General features: G+C 40.5%; 1 protein-coding gene across 1 annotated transcript in view; it reads left to right on the forward strand.

Annotated features, from left to right (window-relative positions):
- DNAH11 (dynein axonemal heavy chain 11) overlaps positions 1 to 21,864 on the forward strand; it is a 403,839-nt gene that overhangs the window by 229,782 nt on the left and 152,193 nt on the right. Inside the window, exons 46-53 of the mRNA XM_017526963.2 lie at positions 7,403 to 7,607; positions 10,469 to 10,634; positions 11,281 to 11,383; positions 13,675 to 13,914; positions 16,466 to 16,627; positions 16,895 to 17,088; positions 20,529 to 20,691; positions 21,629 to 21,752. Coding sequence (XP_017382452.1) covers positions 7,403 to 7,607; positions 10,469 to 10,634; positions 11,281 to 11,383; positions 13,675 to 13,914; positions 16,466 to 16,627; positions 16,895 to 17,088; positions 20,529 to 20,691; positions 21,629 to 21,752 — 1,357 coding nt within the window. The remainder of the gene's footprint in view (positions 1 to 7,402; positions 7,608 to 10,468; positions 10,635 to 11,280; positions 11,384 to 13,674; positions 13,915 to 16,465; positions 16,628 to 16,894; positions 17,089 to 20,528; positions 20,692 to 21,628; positions 21,753 to 21,864) is intronic.

Raw genomic sequence — 21,864 nt, forward strand, 5'->3', positions numbered from 1 at the left:
TTTTTTGAGACAGAGTCTTATTCTGTCACCCAGCCTGGAGTGCAATGGTGCTGTCTTGGTTCACTGCAACCTCTGTCTCCCGGCTCCAGGTAATTCTCCTGTCTCAGCCTCCGGAGTAGCTGGGATTACAGGCACCTGCCATCATGCCTGGCTAATTTTTGTATTTTTTGTAGAGACAGGGTTTCACCATGTTGGCCAGGCTGATTTGGAACTCCTGACCTCAGGTAATCCACCTGCCTTGGCCTCCCAAAGTGCTGGGATTACAGGTGTGAACCACCACACCCAGCTTACCAACAGCCCAAAATTCTTAACCCATTCCAGTATCCACTTGGCTCAATGCCCTATACTGGGGCCCACTAGAATGATGGCCCTGCCCCTGGACCCACTAAGGTGGCAGTGTTGCCCTTGGTGGCAGCCCCACCTCTATGATCCTGGGCAGCAGCCCTGTCCCTGAGGCACTGGGTCATATCGTCCTGGCTCAGTGACAGAAGTGGTGACCCCATTCCCTGAAAGTGAGGGGGAAGTAGCCTCATCTCCCAGACATGTACCTTTTGGGCCAGTGGTGGCAGTGGCAGTGCGTGTTTTGCTGATCTCTGAATTGCCTTTGGAGTTATTTTCCCTTTTCTTGGAGGATAATACATGTCTGCAGCCAAGTTGCTAAATTGTCTTGTCTTGTATAATCTAAGAAGTCTTACCTTCCTTCATTTTGTCCTGTTCCTGTGCTCTTTAGCCCAAGCTGGCAATATTCCTGCTGGTATAACCCCATCTCTATTCCTGGCTTCTTCTGAAATAGCTGATTTTGTCTAAGAATTACATCCATAATTTCTTTATGGAGTCATTGTCTGGCCACCCTTTGGTGTTCTCTCCAGAATACACTTTCTCGTGTTCTGCATATGGACAAGATGAGAATTTGTCAAATCTTTAAGTTCTAGTTCCTTTCTGCTTAACAATTACTTTTTCACCATGCCTTTCTCCTTGTCATTTGCCAGCAGTAAGGAGAAACTGGGTCACATATTCAACACTTTTCTTAGAAATCTCTTCAGTTACGTACTTGAGTTAATCACTCACAGATTCTATCTTCCACAGAACACTAGAATGCAATTCAGCCAAGTTCCTTGCCACTTTATGACAAGAATTGCTTTTCTGTCAATGTCAAATAACATTTTCCTCATTACTGCCTGAGGCCTCACCAGAAGCCTCTTTAATGTCCGTATTTCTACCAACAATCTCTTTAATGCAATCTAGGCATTTTCATGCCTGCACCTTAAAACTATTTTATCCTGTCATCTTTTCCTGTTCCAGAGCCACTTCTACCTTTTTAGGTGTCTGTTACAGCAGCAGCCCACTTCTCAGAGTCAAAATCTGTGTTAACCATGATGAGATATCACCTCATACCAGTTAGGATGTCTATTATCGGGAAGATGAAAGATAACGAGAAACCTTTTTTCTGTTGTCAAGAAAAATGAGAAATGGAACCCATTTTTTGGAACGCATATTTTTGGTGAGAATGTCAGGTAGTCCTGCCATTGTGTAAAATCATATGGAGGTTCCAGCAATCCCACTTCTGGACATATTTCCTAAGGAAATAGAATCAGTATGTCAAAGAGATACCAGCACTCCCATGTCCACTGCAGCACTATTCACAATACGCAAGACATGGAGTTAGCCTCAGTGTCCGTCCATGGATGAATGGACAAAGAAAATGTGGTTCTTACAGTGGCATACAGGTTGAGCATCTCTAATTGAAAAATCTAAAGTGCTCCAAAATTAAAAACTTGGAGTGCTGGCATAATGCTCAAAGGAAATGTTCCTTGGAATAGTTTGCATTTTAGATTAGGAATGCTCAACCAGTAAGTATAATGCAAACATCCCCAAAACCCTAAACATTGAAATCCAAAAGTTGTAGATATCCAGAATATCCAAGCATTTCAGATAAGGGATATTCAACTTGTACCATTCAGCCTTTAAAAAGAAGGAAATTCTGTGCTTTGCAACAAGTTGGATGAACCTGGAGGACATTAAGTGAAATAAGTCAGACACAGAAAGACAAATACTGCATGATCTCACTTACTGGTGAAATTTAAAAAGTTTAACTGAAAGAAGCAGAGTGTAATCGTAGCTACCGGGGGCTGGAGCTAGGAGGTTGGGGAAATGTTGGTCAAAGGATACAAAATTTCCGTTAGGCAGGAGAAATAAGTTCAAGAGATCTATTGTACATGGTGACTATAGTTAATAATGATGCTTAGTGTTTTTTGAAAATCATTAAGAGAATAAATTTTAGGTATTCTTCCCATGAAATATAAGCATGCGGGGCTGGGTGCCATGGCTCACATCTGTATTCCCAGCACGTTGGGAGGCTGAGGCGGGCAGATGACCTGAGGTCAATAGTTTGAGACCAACCGGGCCAACATGGCGAAACCCCATCTCTACTAAAAATGTGAAAAATAGCCAGGCGTGGAAGTGTGTGCCTGTAATCACAACTACTCAGGAAGCTAATGCAGGAGAATTGCTTGAACCCAGGAGGTGGATGTTTTAATGAACCAAGATCGTGCCATTGCACTCCAGCCTGGGCAATAAGAGCTAAACTCTGTCTCAAAAAAAAAAATAATAAGCACATGAGTTATAGGTATATGTTAATTTGCTGGAATCAGCCATTTTGGATTGTATACATATTTTAAAATATCAGGTTATACACAATAAATATATACAATTTTGTCAATTAAAAACTAACTTTCTAAAAATATATTTTAGCTCTGTGATTCAAAAAATTTAATTATAGTTGTAACCTAAAGAAAACCAACTGCACATACAAAGATGATCATGGCCACATTGTTCCTAACAACAACCCAAAAAGAGGAAAATTGAGAAATGAAGTTGTAGTTTCTTAGTAGGATGGAAATCTATACAGCAGTAAGAAAAATTACCTAGACCTAGATACATCAGTATAAGCATATCTCAAAAGTATAATGTTGATTGAAAAAAGCAAATTGTGGAATAATCTGTATATTCTGAAACTAGTTGCATAAATTTACATATAAAAGTTCAAACAAACAGGCAGACCTGTACAGTAGTCCCTCACTTATCCATGACTTTGCTTTCTGAAGTCTCAGTTACCTGTGGTCACCTGTGGTCCAAAAATATTCAGTGGAACATTTCAAAGAGAAGCAATTTATAAGTTAAGTTGCACATTGATTTGAGTTGCAGAATGAAATCTTGTACCATCCCACTTCATACCACCCAGGACAGTAACCATCCCTTCACCCAGCTGGCCTGATGACCAGGTCGACTGTTGTATATTGCAGTGCTTGCGTTCAAGCAACCCTTATTTTACGTAATAATGACCCCAAAATGCAGGAGTAGTATTGCTGGCATAATTGTTCTATTTTATTATTGTTAATCTCTTAGTGTACCTAATTTATAAATTAAACTTTATCAAAGCTATATAGATATAGGAGAAAACAGTCTAGGTAGGGTTCCATACCATCTGTGGTTTCAGGCATTCCCTGGGGGCCTTGGACCATACCTCACCAAGTTTAAGGGAGGACAACTGTATTGGTTTGCTAGGGCTGCCATAACAAAATACCACAGACTGGGCAACTTAAACAACATACATTTCTTTTCTCACAGCTATGGAGGCTAGCAGTCCAAGCTCAAGGTGTCAGCAAATTTGGCTTGTACTGAGGCCTCACTTCATTGCTTGCACATAGTCACTTTCTCTCTGCATCCTCACATGGCTTTTCTCTGTGCATGTGTATCCCTGATGTCTCCCTGTGTGTCCATGTTTTCTTGTAAGGACACCCATCAGATTGGATTAGGGCTCACTTTAACGGCTTCACTTTAACTTAATCACCTCTTTAAAGCCCCTGTCTCCAAATACAGTCCCATTCTGAAATACAGAGGTTAGGGTTTCATGACATGAATGGTGGGGGTATGCAACATTATCATCCTGCAGTATTACTCCAGTAAAATTTCATCCTAACTCGTTACATCTGCAGCAACCCTATTTCCGAATAACATCACATTCTGACGTATTGCAGGTTAGGACTTCAACATAGAAATTTGGGGAGTAGACAGTTCAACCCCTAACACCTGACAGTGAGGAAATTTATCATTTCACAAACAAGGAATTCAGAGGTCAAATAACTACAATGCAGATTAATTCTGTGACTTGGTGGAATCACCAAGGATTCTGACCATCCCATCTTTCTGCACTGCTCTGCTTCACACTGACTTCATTCTAAGACAGCCATCCCTTTGGTCTCAAGATGACTCTAGTGGTCCCAGAAGACTTCAAAGGAGAAAGGTACTTTCTCTTATCTTTTTCTTAAGAGCCAGGACACTTTCCTCAGAAGCCTGGAGCTGACTGTCACCTGCATCTAATTCTGCAGACTGGGCCATGTGCCACCTCTAACCCAATCTCAGGCCTGGGCAGTGGGGCTGCCATGATGGGCTTTGATGAGTCCTCACCTCCTGCAACAGCCAGGCAGATCTTCTCATGGAGTACATGGTTATGTGGATGAGTGGTGGGGACTTGGACAAAGTGCGGGCTCTCCCAACAAAGAAGCAGGGAAGGCCGGGTGTGGTGGCTCACGCCTGTAATCTCAGCACTTTGGGAGGCCAAGGCAGGTGGATCACCTGAGGTCAGGAGTTCAAGACCAGCCTGGCCAAAATGGTGAAACCCCTTCTCTACTAAAAATACAAAAAATTAGCTGGGCGTTGTGGCGGGTGCCTGTAATCCCAGCTACTCAGGAGACTAAGGCAGGAGAATCACTTGAACTTGGGAGGCAGAGGTTGCAGTGAGGGAGGAGATGCTCGAGCCCTGGAGGCAGAGGTTGCAGTGAGCCAAGATTGTGCCACTGCACTCCAGCCTGAGCAACGAGAACAAGACTCCGTCTCAAAAAAAACAAGGAGCGAGGAAAAGGGGGTTGGGATGCAGCCAAAAGGCCTGCTCCATCCACTTTATCTGTTTGGAAACCTTGCTTTTCGTTGAAGCTACCTAGAATTCAGCTACCTACAAGTATGATCTAGCTGGCTGAAGGCTGAGAAACTGTAATCAACCAAGAACTGCTTATGATCTGAAAACTGTTGCACCTTAGTGATAATATCTTGTATTGAAAAGAGAACCTATGAGGAGTTTGTACCCTTTTTTTTATGCACAGTTGTACAAAATGTGGTTATTTGATTAACAGCATCTTAATATCATAGAAGAGAACCTTAGTAAGTCAATAATCATAGCAAATACTAATATTATGCTGTTATATGCCAGGCCCTTTATTGAGTGCTGTACATAAAGCCATCCTTACAGTAACATTCTAAGGCAGGGACTGTCACTAGCCCTTTGTTACACATGGAGAAACAGAGACAAAAAGAGAAGAAATAGGTTCACAGCTATTTGGGTAGTAAGTATATGATGACCAACAGTTCTAATTTGACTGGGATTAAAGGAGTTTGGGGAACACTGGACTTTGAGTTTTAAAATGGAAATCCTGAGCAAACAAGAGCTGGTCACACTAAAACAAGCAAAGCAGGATTCACACCCAGGCAGCCTAACTCCAGAGTCCATGCTCTGAAGAGCATTCTATGTATACATAAGAGACAGGTCAGGCTCTCACAGACTTGGGTTTGAATCAGAGTACTGCCACTTGCCAGTAGTTATGCCTTGACCAAGTCTGTTATGTTCTTTAAGCTTTAGTCACCTCTGAAATAAAACTAATAACTCTCTTTATAGGTTTGTTATGGGTATCTTATGACATTATACATATAAAGTGCTTAGCATGGTACCTGCCACGTATTTCCCAGTAAGTGTTAATTATTGGTATTATTGTGTGGAAAAAAGAGCCAGTAGACAAATTTAAAAGCAAATGATGACAACTGGCAGCAAGAAAGGAGAAAACATGAGATTCAGCTCGAATATTTTTTAAACAGTTTAAAAAATATTAGCTATACTAAACTAGGACTGTTTAGTATAGCACAGAACAGCCTGTTTTTTAGTAAGCCCTGAGAGTATCACTGAATTAAAATGAAGCTCTAGAGTAAATGTTCCATCATTAGGATGATCTTGTATTGTGTATAAAATATTCAGCTAGGTAAGGCATGGTGGCTTACATCTGTGATCCTAGCCCTTTGGGAGGCTGAGGCAGGTGATCACTTCAGCCCAGGAGTTTGAGACCAGCCTGGACAACATGGCAAAACCCTGTCTGTACAAAAAATACAAAATAATTAGCTGGGCATGGTGGTACATGCCTGTAGGACCAGCTACTTGGGAGGCTGAGGTGGGAGCATCACCTGAGCCCAGGAAGTCAAGGCTACAGTGAGCCATGATCACGCCACTGCACTCCAGACTGGGCATAGGAGTGAGACCCTGTCTGAAAAAAATAATAATTTAAAAAACCCTAAATAGTCCATTGTGTTTAGTACATGCTAACCAGGTAGAGAAGAACTTCGATTATAGAATTTCTGTGGATTTCTTATGAACAATCTGAATCTTGCAGGTAGGTTCTCCCCTCCTTTTAAATTTGAACACCAAAAAATGCAACCAAATTGTCAACTGTCTTTTGTACTTTGTGTTTTGTTTTGGTGCCAAAACCCAAGATCAGCTATCTTTTAATCACTGAGCAAAATTCTCTTTACTGTATGTCTATATCTACTTGTTCCAGTCTTATATTTTAATGTGTTCCCTGAGTTTGATTTTTGTTTTTTTATTGTGTTCCTGTAAGCCACTTCAAATTGTTTGTAAAGTAATATAGCACATAAGTAAATAAACAGCTAATTTTTAAAACAGAAAAATTAAGCTTTAGTTTTTAACAAAACAAGATATGATATGTTTCAAATGTGTTTTGGTTTCTTAATATTCCACTTAAAAGCTGTCATTTCTCCCTAAACTGGTCTCTTCCCACACTGAACTCCTTTAAATACACTGTGCTGAATCGTTTAGCCATTTAATCTAACCAGGCCAAGGCATTAGTCCCAGTTTTCATTTGTGTGTGGCTTGACTTCGCAAACGTTTCCTCATCTCCTGAAATGTTGTAGATAGTTTCTTATGTGTTTACTATATTCCCTTCTGTGCTTACCATGATGTTGGGCGGAGGGTATCTTCTGGAATAAGGAGGCTTATGGGCCAGTACTTAAATTGAAAATGATAAATCAGTTTTTTAATTATGGCACTTCGATGGCATTACCCAGTTGCTCTCGTCTCACTGCAGTGTCTGAACTCCGACCATTAAAAACTGAAAATAAGGTGGAATCTCCCGCTGGGTGTTAATCTGTACTACAAATTATTTGGATCTCAATTCTGAAGTGACTGTGCCACTTTTTTTATGTATAAAATTTTGGAATGTCTCTCTTTCTCTCTCACTTTCTCTCTCTCTCTCTGATCTTTGTCTCATTTTGTTTCTCCTCCCAGACTGTTCTGGTTCACACATCTGAAACAACTCGTCTTAGATATTTCATTGAGTTGTTGATTGAGAAAGGAAAGCCTCTTATGCTAGTAGGAAATGCTGGAGTGGGGAAAACAGTCTTTGTAGGTGACACATTGGCATGTCTCTGTGAAGATTACATAGTATCCCGTGTGCCTTTCAACTACTACACAACATCCGCAGCTCTGCAAAGTAAGTGCACCTGTTTATTTTCCAGAAACAAGGGATCAAAAATCATCAAGATGGGGACATGCAGCCCCCAAAGACTCATAATACCTTTCCCTAGAATTCACAGTCGTTGCTTGGGCCTCAGCAGAATTTTTACTTATCATCATCATCCTTGTCAAATATATGTTGCTTAAGTATTGTTGTCACTTTGGCATTTTATGTCACTCATGGCTTTATTTGGGTGATTATGCTTTAGAACAGCAAGAATATACATCAATAGTGTTAATGTGTTACCTCAAAACCATTGGTTGCCTTTAGTTTCATGGAGTCTTGACAATATAAGGGTGTACTCAAGGAGGGATGGTTACTTTTTCAAGTACAATATTAATTTAGGAGAAATTCATTAAAACTGTGTTGAGTAAATGACAGACCCGAGAGTCATTAATGAAATCCTAAAGTCACTAGAGCTAATTTTGAACTATTGAATAACTAATCAGTGTAATCAAAAGAACCACCCAGATTTGGGACATTCCCAGGGTTAGGTAGAGCAAGCAAAAGAGACATGGGAAGTAGAGGGGAAATCACAGAAACAGCTGATGTCGGAAGGCCAGTCACTGTCCAGCAGGGAAAGGGGACTCTGGTGGGGGTCAGCCAGTCTCTCTGCTGTCCGGTTGTTGATTAAAACTGTTGAGTTGCCCTGACCGTGGGTTGCTGGGGTATCTGTATGCATGTGAATATATGTTGTTTTCTTAGCTGCACTGGTAGAGACTAATAGTATTTTTACTCATTGACATCGTTAACAGCCAATAGTGATGATTTTTCTGTCATCTTTTTATTAGTCAGTTGGTCTTACTTGTCTTTATGAATGGAACCTTTAGAAAGCCAGCTCAAGCCAGGTGTGGTTGTACATGCTGGTAGTCCCAGCTGCTCAGGAGGCTGAGATGGGAGGATTGCTTGAGCCCTGGAGTTTGAGTTCAGCCTGGGCAATGTATTGAGATACCGGTCCCAAAAAAACAGCCAGTTCTGCATTGTTTCATTCATCACTTCAGCAAATACATATGATTTACCTACTTTTTCCCAAGCATTGTGTAGCGTATATGTTTTTCATTTGTAGATATGAAAGAAAGACACTATGATTTATAAGTGGAAGATTAGGCTGCAGTTCAGTAATTGAACAAATTACTTGATTATGATGTGAGTGCATCTTGCTAATTCCTAAAAGGAATACAGGCATGAATAAGGTTTAGAGATGGCCTGTTAGTATGAGGAATAAAAGGAGCTGTAGTTGTGAGTGTACTTGTAAACAGAATTATGATTTCAGCCATTTGAGATGGGACAACAAATGGGCAATGGAGATTAGGATAAAGGACCAGCTTAAGCAAAGACATGGAAGAGAGAAAGTTGTGGGACACATTCAATGAATTGAATCTCTGTGATGACTGAAGCAAAGTGATTAGGTGGAAGATATGGAAAAGGCTCAGCTACTGACTTGGAGTTATACTGCATATAGGATGACCACCTGTCCAGTTCCCTGAAAGACCAGAGTGTCTTCCGGGACAGTCCCAGGCAACCACAGGTGGTCGATGCCGCCAACTCTAGAGAACGCTGAGATACAAACAGAGGGGACTGTATTTCATTTGATGGAAAATGGCGAACCATTGATAGGGAAGCAAGGAACTGACAGGGTGAGGACTGTCCTTTGAGAAAAGAGATCTGAGATGGAGAGATCAGTCCCCCTGAGTAGTATAAGAGCTAAATGTAATGTGGCCCTATAGCAGAGTTGTGGAAAATGAGGTGGCAACTTGGGAACATATGGAAATGACATGAAGTACCTTGTATAGGCTGTGGTTGGGCAAACGGGGGACCAGGAGAGAGAGATTACTGGGAGGCTTTGCATCTGGCCGACGGGCATGTTAACCCCATAAGCAAGAGCACAGAGACAAAAGAAAAGGGGTGAATTCTGAGTGGGGAAGAGAAGATGTTGACCTGAGTTTGAAAAGAGGCACCTTTTCCAAGAGGCAGACTAGTGTTGGCTGAACATTGGATGCTAATGCCTGGTAAGAATTGATGTCCAGCAAGTGTTTAGAAATGTGAGTCTGCCTCTTGGAAAAGGTGTTTATCTATTGTACAGTTCTTTTTTCATTCATTTATTTGTTTGCTCATTTTTAAAAAAGTATTTGTTGTGGCCATCACCAGTGGTATAGCAGTGAATATCACATAGTTCTTTGGTCTTAAAATATTTATAGTCTGTTTGGAGAGTCAACAAATAATTAGATACGATGTCTCAGACACACACTGTTCTGGATTTTCTTCACATAGGACTTTAAAAAATAGAAAGTCATACAGGCACAGGAAGAAATATAACTCCTCATATTCACCGATAGTGTCTACATGGTGGGTCGTGTCTACATACACTGTTGTTCTTGTGCTTCGGCACTGCAGCAGCCTAAGAAGACAGGTGTGGGAGACTTTCCTGAGCTGTTCCCAGACTTTTCTGCAGGGATGATAGAGAATAGAACTGAGAGACCAGGCCATGGTTGGACTAGCAGAGGCCATGTAGAATCGGTACAGGGAAGAAGTGCATAGGTCAGCAGTTGGGTTGTTTCAGCTGTGATGGGCAGCGTGATGTCATGCTGCACATGTTGCGATCTCCATAAAAGGAGAGGTGGAGTGACTTCTGGCAACAAGAGGGAGATTGGCCAGAAAGCATGACATAGAAGGAGGGGCCAGAGACACATCTCAGGTCTCCTAACCTATGAGGAGGTGATATCTGAAACTGTGGGTGGATGAAATCAACAGAAGAAGGTAAGAGCAAGAGAAAAATGATTGTAGACAGACCATTTACATTCTGTTGATTGGTGGACAGAAATATCTGTTTATTTCAGAAATCCTCGAGAAGCCCCTAGAGAAAAAAGCTGGTCATAACTATGGTCCAGGAGGAAATAAAAAATTGATTTATTTTATTGATGACATGAACATGCCTGAAGTGGACTTATATGGCACTGTTCAGCCTCACACCCTGATCCGACAGCATATTGATTATGGGCATTGGTAAGCAAGTCTCTGTAGTTTACTTTCTCCCCAAATCTAATAATTATTATAGATGAACATTTTCAAGTGGAATTATCCCCAATTCCTTCTAAGGAATATCTTTTGGGTTTACTTTGTATCTCTTTTCATCATATTAAGTGGGATAGTTTCCCTTTGTATCTTTGGAAGATTGGATTGAAAAGTATCTCAGAAATGTTAAGACTGTCCAGAAATCATGCCCTCTTTAAGAATTAACTCTCACTAAATTATTTAAGAGAAACTTGATCTTATTTGGCAGGATGTAAATATTTGGGCACTGTACTCTGCAGTCCCTGACAATTAACTGCGGGGACAGCCCCAAGCCCATCCATGGAGTCTTGCTATTGGTACAAAATAGTTTCTACAGAGTAACATGAGAATCAGTAAGCAGTAATAGTTTATATTGATTCAGTTCCAGATCTTGATTTTGGCATCAGGGAAATAAGTCACCTTCAGTTTTCTGAGCTTCAGTTTTGATGTCTCTCAAATAAGGTTTACAAGGTCAAATTCACAGAGTGATTGTAAAGATAAGAAGATAATTTGTGATGAAATCCTTTATGAACTGTTAGATTTTGCTGTTTTATCGTCTCCAGTTTTTGGATTTAAGATTCTGTTTTCTGTCTTTTAGGTATGATAGACAGAAGGTGATGCTTAAAGAAATCCACAACTGCCAGTATGTCGCCTGCATGAATCCGATGGTGGGCAGTTTCACCATCAATCCTAGGCTACAGGTAGGGTGTTAAATACAGCAAGTGTTTAGAAATATGAGTCTGAACTATTGATCTGTATTTTACTGCTTTTGAGTACAGATTAGGATTCCTATGGGACATTTGGTTAAGCATGTTCTTCATGGCAGCTGTACTATATTTTATTCCCACTAACAGTGGGCAGGGGTTCTTATAAGCTTTTTTGTTTTAACTAATAGACTATTTTTTAATATCATGGTTTATAGCAAAATCAGCTAGAAGTACAAATAATTCCTATGTACTCCCTGAGTGCCCCCACTTCTTTTACCCTATTATTACCATCTTGCATTAGTTACAATGATCAGCCAATGTTGAAACATTATTAACTAAAGTTCAGCATTTACATTGGGATTCTTTATTTGTATTATACATTCCATGGGCTTCCACAGATGTTACAATATCATATAAAATAGTTTCACTGCCCCAAAATCTCTGTACTCTACCAATTCATTCTTCACTCCCTCCCCTCTAAGTCCCTAGTAACAAATGATCTTTTGTCTTTTTAAAAAGTTATTGTTGTAAAATATGTTACATAAAATTTGCCATGTTAACCATTTCAAGTGTATAGTTCAGTAATATTAACTCATGCATAATGTTGTGTGGCCAAGATCACCACCCATCTCCAGAACTCTTTTCATCTTGTGAAACTGAACTTCTGGGCCCATTAAACAACAGCTCCCCTTTTTCTCCTCTCCGCCCCCGCCACCCCTCCCTTGGCAACTACCATTCTACTTTCTGTGGCTATGATTTTGGCTATTTTAAATACCTCGTATATGTGGAATCGTCCAGTATTTGTCTTTCTGTGGCTGGCTTATTTCACTCAGTGTAATGTCCAGGGTTCATCCAGTTGTGACATATTGCAGAATTTCTTTCCTATTTATGACTGAATCATATTCTATTATACATTTTCCTTAGTGTAATAGAATATGAATAACACATTTTCCTTAGTTACTCATTCACTGATGGACACTTGGGTTGCTTCCACACTTGAGCTAATGTAAATAATGCTGCTGTAAATATGGGTAAACAAATGGATCTTCAAGGCCCTGCTTTTAATTCTTTGGATTATACCCCCAGCAGCAGAATTACTGAATCATAACAGAATTCTACTTTCAATTTTTTGAGGAATCATCTTACTGTTGTCCATGACAACTAGACCTTATTTTATTCCCTTCCAACAGTGCATCAGGGTCCCAGTTTCTCTACATCCTCATGCACATTTACTTTCTGTTTTGTTTTGTTTTGTTTTGTGTTTACATAGTAATCATGTTAATGGGTGTAAGGCAGTATCTCATAGTTGCCATTTGCATTTTCCCAGTGATTAGTGATGTTTTTATATGCTTATGGTTCATTTTTGTATCTTCTTTGGGGAAATGTCTATTCAAGTCTTGTGCTCATGTTTAAATTGGGTTATTTTGTTATCATTGAGTTTTAGGAGGCCTCAATGTATTCTGGATATTAATCCCTTAAGCACTGATATATTCCATTTCGATAAATTTTGCATTTTCCAGAATTTCATATAGTGAGAATCATAGGATATGTAGTCTTTCCACATAGGCTTTTTTTCCCACATAGCTTAGCTATACATTTAAGATTTCTCCATGTCTTTCCATGGCTTGATATTGAAAGCACACCTCTTTTTATCGCTGAATGATAGTCACTGAATGAATGCATCACAGGTTGCTTATTCATTCACCTCCTGAAGGATACTTTGGTTGCTTTCACTTTTGACAATTAAGAAAGAATCTGCTATAAACATTTGTGTGCAGATTTTGTGTATGCATATAAGCTTTTTAATCATGACAACAGCAACAGCTACCAGCAACATACATTCAGTAACATACAGTGGTTGCTTACCTCTCTGGACTCAGCTGAGAGTGAGCTCAGTGACTGCGGATCTTTGCTGGACTCATCTGTGCATGCGGGGGATAAACTGTCAGTTAATTTGATGTGGCTTTGGCTGGAGCGACTAGGACAAGATGGCCCTGCTTTATGTGTCTCTCATACTTTATCAGGCTTATAGAGTTGATTGCAAAGTTAGAGACTTAACAAAGGAAGTAGAAACATACACCTCTGAGAACGACTGGCCGACTCTCACTTCCACCTCATTCTGTTGGCTTAAGTAAATCACGTGGCCAAACCCAGAGTCACAGTGGAGCACTAAAAAGCTACATGGTAATGGGCCTGGATATGGGCAGGAGTGAAAAAAATCAGGTCTTGACAGTTTTCTGGTACAATCATAATCCTTACACTGTTATATTTGTTTTTCTTTTCAGAGACATTTCACAGTGTTTGCATTCAATTTTCCATCTTTGGATGCACTAAACACCATCTATGGCCAAATCTTCAGTTTCCATTTCCAACAGCAAGCATTTAGTACATCAATTCTCAGGAGTGGGCCCGCTTTGATTCAGGCAGCAATAGCATTCCATCAGACAATGATGTGTAACTTTTTACCCACAGCTATTAAATTCCACTACATCTTTAATCTGAGAGATCTATCCAACGTCTTCCAGGTACATTGACTGCTCTATGTGATGCCTCTTGAGTAGAGAAATAATTATAATACTATGTATTGGGCCATTTTTTGTGTCACTATAGGGAAACACCTGAGGCTGGGTAATTTATAAAGAACAGAGGTTTAATTGGCTTATAGGTCTGCAGGCTGTACTAGCGTGGCTCCAGCATCTGCTTCTGATGAGGGTCTCAGGAGCTGGCAATCATGGTGGAAGATGATGGGGAGCCAGCATTTCACATTTTGCATGGCAAGAACAGAAGCAAGAGAATGGGTAGGGCCGGTCCCAAACTTTTAAACAACCAGATCTTGCATGAACTAAGTGAGAATTTACTTACGGAGGGGATGGTGCCAAACCATTCATGAAGGATCTCCCCCCGTGATCCAGTCACCTCCCATCAGGCCCCACCTCCAATACTGGGAATCACATTTCAACATGAGATTTGGAGGGGGCACCCATCCAAACCATACCATACTGTTAATGGTGTTCATTTCTAAAACAGCTTAAAACTATGCTATATACTTTTATATGTATCCTTTAACTTTACTCATAAACTTCTCGGGAAGTAAATATGGTGGGTTTCTTATTACCGTTTCATCAATGAGAACAGTGCATCTCCTTAGATCATATAGTGTCTTTGTGCTGCTTTGACAAAATAGCCGAGATTGGGTAATTCATAAATAATAGAATTTTCTTTCTCACAGTTCCGGAGGCTGGGAAGTCCATGATCAAGGCACTGGCAGATTCAGTGTCTGGGGAGGGCCTGGCTTCTGTTTCCAAAATGGCACCCTAAGTGGTGCATCCTCACAGGGCGGAAGGGGCAGAGAGCAAAGGGTAAATGCCCAGCACCTCTTTCGTAAGATCACTTTGCCCTCGTGACGTAGTCACCTCCTAAAGGTGACTTTATTGCTAATATTGTCACATTGGCAATGAACTTTCAGTAAATGAATTGTAGGGGCAATTCAGGCCATGGCATATGGTGACTTAGCAATGGAAGCAGAGGTAGAAGTCTGAACTCTAGATGGAGTGAGTGAGTGTTACTGTTTTTGAGTGCCAAGTAAGAAGGAAAATTGATCATGTTTTTGCATAAGGCATTTATGTGTGATTTTAAACATAGATTAAGAGAAATAGTAATTTTTGAATTGTTGGATCATTTTGGTTTAATACTGAAAATTACCTTGCTTACCTAGTAAAAGGACAGTGTTTATATATTTGACTTAGGAAATTCTGAAGAGGGAATTGAAAGTCTAGAATTATTTTTTTAAATCAATTAATGCGTTCTACCTGTACAGTAAAAATGGGTAGCTTAAACTTCTTTTGTGAGAGAGGTGGTATATTTGTTCAATATGAAAACTCCATAGGACTTCTTTGTATTTTTATAACCCTCTTTTTAGTATCCAAAGCTGCCTGAAAACCGTAACACAGCATTAGGCAGTTGCTTCTCATGAACACAGAGCACTTCTTTTCATGTCTGTGTATCTAGCTCCTGCCAGAAAGCGTGCTTAATACAGTGTTGTTTAAAAGCAGAATTTTGCTCTCAGAAGAAAAGGGAAGAGAGGTCACAGGTGAAATGGGATGAGAGGACGACCTGCCCACCCTTCAGATCCAGTCTGTCAGTTGCACCTGACACCGCCAAATAATTTGTTAGCCTTTTGCAGCTTAATTCTCCACAACTCCCTTACTGTTCTCCTGTGAATCCAGAGTAAGCTGACCGTCTCTGTGAGGAGTGGTGGACATGAATCTGAGACACTGAAAGCACCATTGAGTGGGTATGGCAGTCGCAGTGTGGTGTTGGTGCTAGACTCAGCTCTACCTATACAGTATGAGTTTGGATACTTAACTTTTGGGCTCATATTCTTTGTCGGAGAAGTGAAGAAATGAGACTGATATAAAAAGATATAATAGTAAAAAAAAAAAAAAAAAAAAAAAAAAAAAAAAAACCGAACCTGTGACTTTCATATTAGCTGTTTATACTTTGGTTGTGAACTTAGTCCACTGTAAGACTTAATAGACATAAGTACTCAGATGTGATATTTAGTGCCTGCGCCGGCTCTTGAACTGGTCTTAGTTGCACACCTAAAAGTGGGTAGGAGTGTACTAAAATTTTTAAATGCTGTGTAGCCAGGCTGGAGCACAATGGCGCGATCTCGGCTCACTGCAACTTCCGCCTCCCAGGTTCAGGTGTTTCCCCTGCCTCAGCCTCCCAAGTAGCTGGGACTACAGGTGCATGCCACCACGCCCAGCTATTTTTTTTCTTTGGTATTTTAGTAGAGATAGGGTTTCACCATGTTGGCCAGGATGGTCTCGAACTCCTGACCTCGTGATCTGTCTGCCTCAGCCTCCCAAAGTGCTGAGATTACAGGTGTGAGCCACCATGCCTGGCTGTAAAACTACTTTTATAGACAAACACACATATTACTATTGCTAATATTTATTTCAACTTAACCGTTTGCTAAATTCACATTTTAGTTTAAAAAGTGTTAAAGAAAATCTTATTTGGAATGTCGTTAGCTTCTGAATTAAAGGTATTTTCCCCATTCTTGCCTTGTAGGGGATTTTATTTGCTTCCCCCAAGTGTTTAAAAGGTTCACTTGATTTAGTACGCCTGTGGTTTCATGAATCTGCCCGTGTTTATGGAGACAAACTGATAGACACAAAAGATTGTGATTTGTTTCAGAAAAAAATGCTGGAAACTGCTTATAAATATTTTGAAGTAAGTACATGAATGTCAGAGGTCACTACTTACTCCTACACTAACTGGGTATTGGGACCAAAGTTAGAAGAAGATATGAGAGAAGTGCACAAGCGCTTACCTTTTTGCAATGACTGTGTCTCCAGAATACACTGGTGTATGCTTGGGAACCTTGCATCCACCTACCCATGCGTGGGTCTGCAAGCTTTTCCCTTGCTAAGCCACGCTGCCCACAGCTGGACCTCTGTGGATGGTTGACATGCTATATTTTTCTTTCTCATCCTGCAGGGTATAGATAGTCACATGCTGCTTCAGCAGCCCCTCATTTATTGCCACTTTGCTAATGGAGGGAAGGACCCATGTTATATGCCAGTGAAGGACTGGGAAGTGCTGAAGACAATTCTTACGGAAACCTTAGACAACTACAATGAACTAAATGCTACCATGCACCTAGTTTTATTTGATGATGCCATGCAACACGTGTAAGTTGACTAGTTAAGATGCTTTTTCACAAAAGGAAGAACTGCTAGGTATCCACAGTTGTTATTTTTCAATAGATCATACCAAGCATTCTGAACCACCAGTTCTTATCTGCTGTTTGTCATATAATTTACAAATATAAAAGGGTTGCTTTCAATGTCACAACCTTAATAATGTCTTACATAGGTACACTGTTTTCTGAGATGCCATCACATCCATTATTTCACTTGAATATTAAGAAAGGAAACATAAATAGCTTGTTCAAAGTCATATAGTTCATAATGGATGAAGGACTCCAACTAATTTTCATTGATTAAGCAGGTTTTGTTGAGCACCTATTGAGTGCCAGATAGGAACACTGCCAGCCTCTTCAGCAATTTGGGGCAAATTATTTAAAAAGGGGGTGGGCTCATGCTTTCTTGGCAGAAAATTAAAAATAGGCACCTGTCCTTGGATACAGCATGGCTGACAAGGCTCTCACTCACCTCCTAGACCTGGTACCTAGTGTCATTCACAGACCGTGCAGCCATCTGCAGCCCCTCCTATCGGACATGGTGGTAGGTGCTGGGAAACAGGAGCAGTGAACACAGTCCAGTCCCCTCTCCAGTCGAGCTTACACGTTAGCAATGAAGATGGACATTTATAAGGACATGAACAGCTAAGCAAGAGAAGATGCAAGAAAAATATCAGAAAGTGATGTGTCATGCCCAGAAATAAAATAGGTTGATTCTGTGAGAAATAGAATATGTGAATTTCCAAAGAGGGGCTGGGCATCTCTGTGAAGAGTTGACATTTAAAGTGAGGCCTGAATATTGTTAAGTAGATGCTAAGCATGGAAAGATCTGGAGGAAACGAAACACTCTAGACAGAGAGCAGATTGCATCTGACCCTAAGGCAAGAATGTTTGGGAAACAGAAAAGAAGATCAGTTAGGCTGCAGCATAGAGAAAAAGATAACAAAAATGGAGAGGGAGGAAGTGGCCTTACCAATACAGAGTATTTCTGTGTAACTAGAATAAGGAACTTTGATTCTATTCTAAGTCCAGTGAGAAGTGGTTGGATGGGTTTTAGCATGGGGATGACAGTTCATTTTCTGGGCTAAACAACTCACCATTGCCACTCTGTGTAGAAAGTTGATCGTATGTTTACATCTGATACTGCTTTCCTAGTCCAAGTCACCTTCGTCTCTCATTGACAACAGCCAAAGACTTAAAAAGGAAGTGAAAAAAGAAATCGTTGCAAACAGGAAGAGGCTGAGTGTGGTGGCTCATACTTGTAATCCCAGCGCTTTGGGGGCTGAGGCAGGAGGATCACTTGAGGCTAGAAGTTTGAGACCAGCCTGGGTGACATAGTGAGACATCATCTCTACAATTGTTTTATTTAATAAGCTGGATGTGGTAGTATGTGCCTGTAGTCTCAGCTACACAGGAGGCTGAGGAGGGAGGATTGCTTGGGCCCAGGAGTTTGAGGCTTCAGTGGGCTAGGATTATGCCACGGCACTCTAGCCTAGGCAATTGAGTAAGGCCCTGTCTCACAAAAATAAAAGGAAGAAGGAAGAATCCAAATAAAATAAGATGTGGAGAATTCAGTTTTTAGAAGAATTAATCTCTGAAATCTTCCTAGGCCCCAGTGCCTGTGATAATTGTAGAGCCCTTCCTGTCATCACAACTAAGTGTTGATACTTTTGTTGATCCCTTTGCAGTTGTGATTCTTCCTCTGATTATGCAAAGGAAGTTTCACTTGGAATCTAAGACCGTGGTATTAACTATTGGTAATGCTGTCTCTAGTTGGGTTCATATATACTCACTGTGTATGTGCGTCCTGGCTCAGGTGAAACAGAAACCTCCCATTGATACTGAGGAAAAGAGTTTTCCCATATAATCCCTCAATACAGAATTTTCAGTGGCCTGAAAGGTAAGACTGTTTCTTTGATCAGAGATTATGAGCTAGAAGCTGATTTACTCAGCATTACAGGTGATTTAAGAGCATGTCCTTGAGTGTTATAGAAAGGGACTTTGTCACTTAGTGAATCTTGTGAGGTTAAAAACCTCAAAGTATACATTAAAATGAAATGAAAACCCTGCTTTATAGCTTGGGGTATCTCTCATGTCAGAGTAATTTTATAGCTTTCCCCAAGGTTGTTTTGTTGTGTGGTCATGTGAAGTAAAATTTAATGTGATATAGGCTATAAAAATAGCCTATCTTTTCAGTTATTGGAGGCTTTCAGGACGTGTTCACATGTGCTGGTCCTAATATAACTGACCTCAACTTAATTTTTTCAAAAAGCACTATTTAAAAAAATTATGTAGATTATTCAGGTTTGGAAGTTTAAGTTCATTTCAGAAAAACGACCTAGAGCAACATGATGGCATCAGATTTGGGATGTTTTACCATCTACATGCTTATATTTGGTTTCGTTGGTTTTCTTAATATTTATAACATAATTATGAACTATTTATTCAGCCAAACCCATCTTTTGCTAAAGTTAAAGCCAATTTATAGCCATAAAATATAGCAATAATATAACTGGTTTAAGCATTCAGAATGCTTTGGATGCTATAGAACAAGGGATTAGTTGGCCTTGGTGGAAAATTAACTTTATGATACTGAACAGCTTCAGAAGATTATTCTAGAATGATGTTGTTACAAGGGAAGGCTTTAGTGTGAAGGATGCAAGAATCACATTAAGAAACAAGTGTTGGATTTGCTGAGTAAATCACACAGAGAGATGTGTTGGCCTAAACAAATCCATTCTTTCCAAAATAATTCTACAGCAAAGATTTCTGGCACGAGGCTATTCCCCCTTTGATGTACTCATAGTTGGATGCTGATGTGGAATTTGGATCTTTCTTGCTAATCAAAATATTTTGAAGCCTTTAACCCACGGCCTTTGCATATATTTTCTTTTTGGAGTTTTGGTGGTAACAAAGCACCAAGAGAATCCAAAATGTTACTAGCATAGGGTGGTTTGTCATGGCAGCATTTCAAGTGTGAGATGAAGATAGCATCTTTGTTTGATGAGGAAGCAAATGAACAAGGACTAGAGGCTTCCAATAAAAAACTGGAATTTAGTCTCTCACTACTTATCTAATGAATAAACAAAACAGACATAGGCTGGGCATAGTAGCTCATGCCTGTAATTCCCAGGTCTTTGGGAGGCCAAGGTGGGTGGATCACTTGAGGTCAGGAGTTCAAGATCAGCCTGGCCAACACGGTGAAACCCTGTCTCTACTAAAAATTAGTTGGGCGTGATAGCGGGTGCCTCCCAACTACTTGGGAGGCTGAGGCAGGAGAATGACTTGAACTGGGGAGATGAAGGCTGCAGTGAGCCGAGATTTGCCACTGCACTCCAGCCTGGGCGAGACTCTGCCTCTAAATAAACAAACAAACATAGTCCCAGGGCATTTTCGATTTTGTGCCACGGTGGGCACTTCTTTCCTCAGGTGTCGCATCAGCCGGATCTTACGAACCCCTCAGGGCTGTGCTCTCTTGGTTGGAGTTGGGGGCAGTGGCAAGCAGAGCTTGTCCAGGCTGGCAGCTTACCTTTGTGGACTTGAAGTCTTTCAGATCTCTCTGACCAAGGGCTATGGAATCCAGGAACTTCGGGTAAGTAAAGGGGACAGGCAGTTCTTCTGACCCTTCTGCTTGGCAGATAAAGCCAAGGCTCCAAGTGTGCCCATGTGCGCTGTGACTCCCAGATTTGGCCAAGGCCTCCCCAACCACAGGAGAGAGGGAGCTCTTTAGAGCAGCAATTTACCTTTGGCTGTTTTGCCTTTAAGGTCAAATTAGTAATAATAAATTTCTACAAATTTTGTGTAGGTTTAATAGCATGTAAACCTGACTCAGAAAATATTTACTTAAATACATGATTACACAAATATCTTTCTATTTTCCATTAATCAAACCTGATACTCATTGCTGTTAGTGTTCCTATATGATAGATTGAGGGGAAAAGCCACTAGCTTTACAAGTGAAAATAGATTTCTTCCACATTGGATAAGAATAGGAGAAGCAGCTGCAATAGGAATAACACATTCAAGAAACTTGTGTGTTTTTCAAGTTTTGCTTTTTAATAACAGTAGTACTTAGAAAATAGTACCTATAGTTTGTGGCAAGTGTTATTTTACATTTTTAAAAATCACTTATTTTTTTAATATTACTAATGAAATAAACCCCATTTTCAATAAAATAGGACAATTGTTAAAATGAGCCACTTCTTTTTATGACACTGCTTAGAAAAGGCGTCACTGAATTCATCTGTACTCAATGAGAAGGGAGCTGGTGATCTGCAGCCTGTCTTCATCCCCCTGCTCCAAGAAACCAGAAACATGACACCCATCCTTAAATGTCAGAAATGGAGGTGATGTCACACTGCTTTCCCTTAGAATGGGGTCCCTCAGAAAAGGCATATGTAAACCAGGGAAAGGCACCCCACAGTGCGATGGCGATGTAGTTATTCAATTCTCCCCAGTGCCCACACACATATCCTCTCAACGCCGCATCAGCATTTTAACAAAACATGAATGATGGCCTTTCCTTACAGGTAGATCTTGCCAGTTTGTACGTCCAAACTGGAGCCAAGAACATGCCCACGGTGTTCCTGCTGACAGATGCCCAGGTTCTAGATGAGAGCTTCCTCGTGCTGATTAATGACTTGCTGGCATCAGGTGATTAAACCAACACATTTCTTGAAGGATCTTCCCCAATGACAAATTATCTGTAGTTTCAGTGAACTTTAAAGAGAGAGAATTTGTCTTTGAGATGTTTGCTGGGCAGTCT

Source organism: Cebus imitator, unplaced genomic scaffold, assembly GCF_001604975.1.
Source record: "Cebus imitator isolate Cc_AM_T3 unplaced genomic scaffold, Cebus_imitator-1.0 Scaffold45, whole genome shotgun sequence".
NCBI classification, from domain to species: domain Eukaryota; kingdom Metazoa; phylum Chordata; class Mammalia; order Primates; family Cebidae; genus Cebus; species Cebus imitator.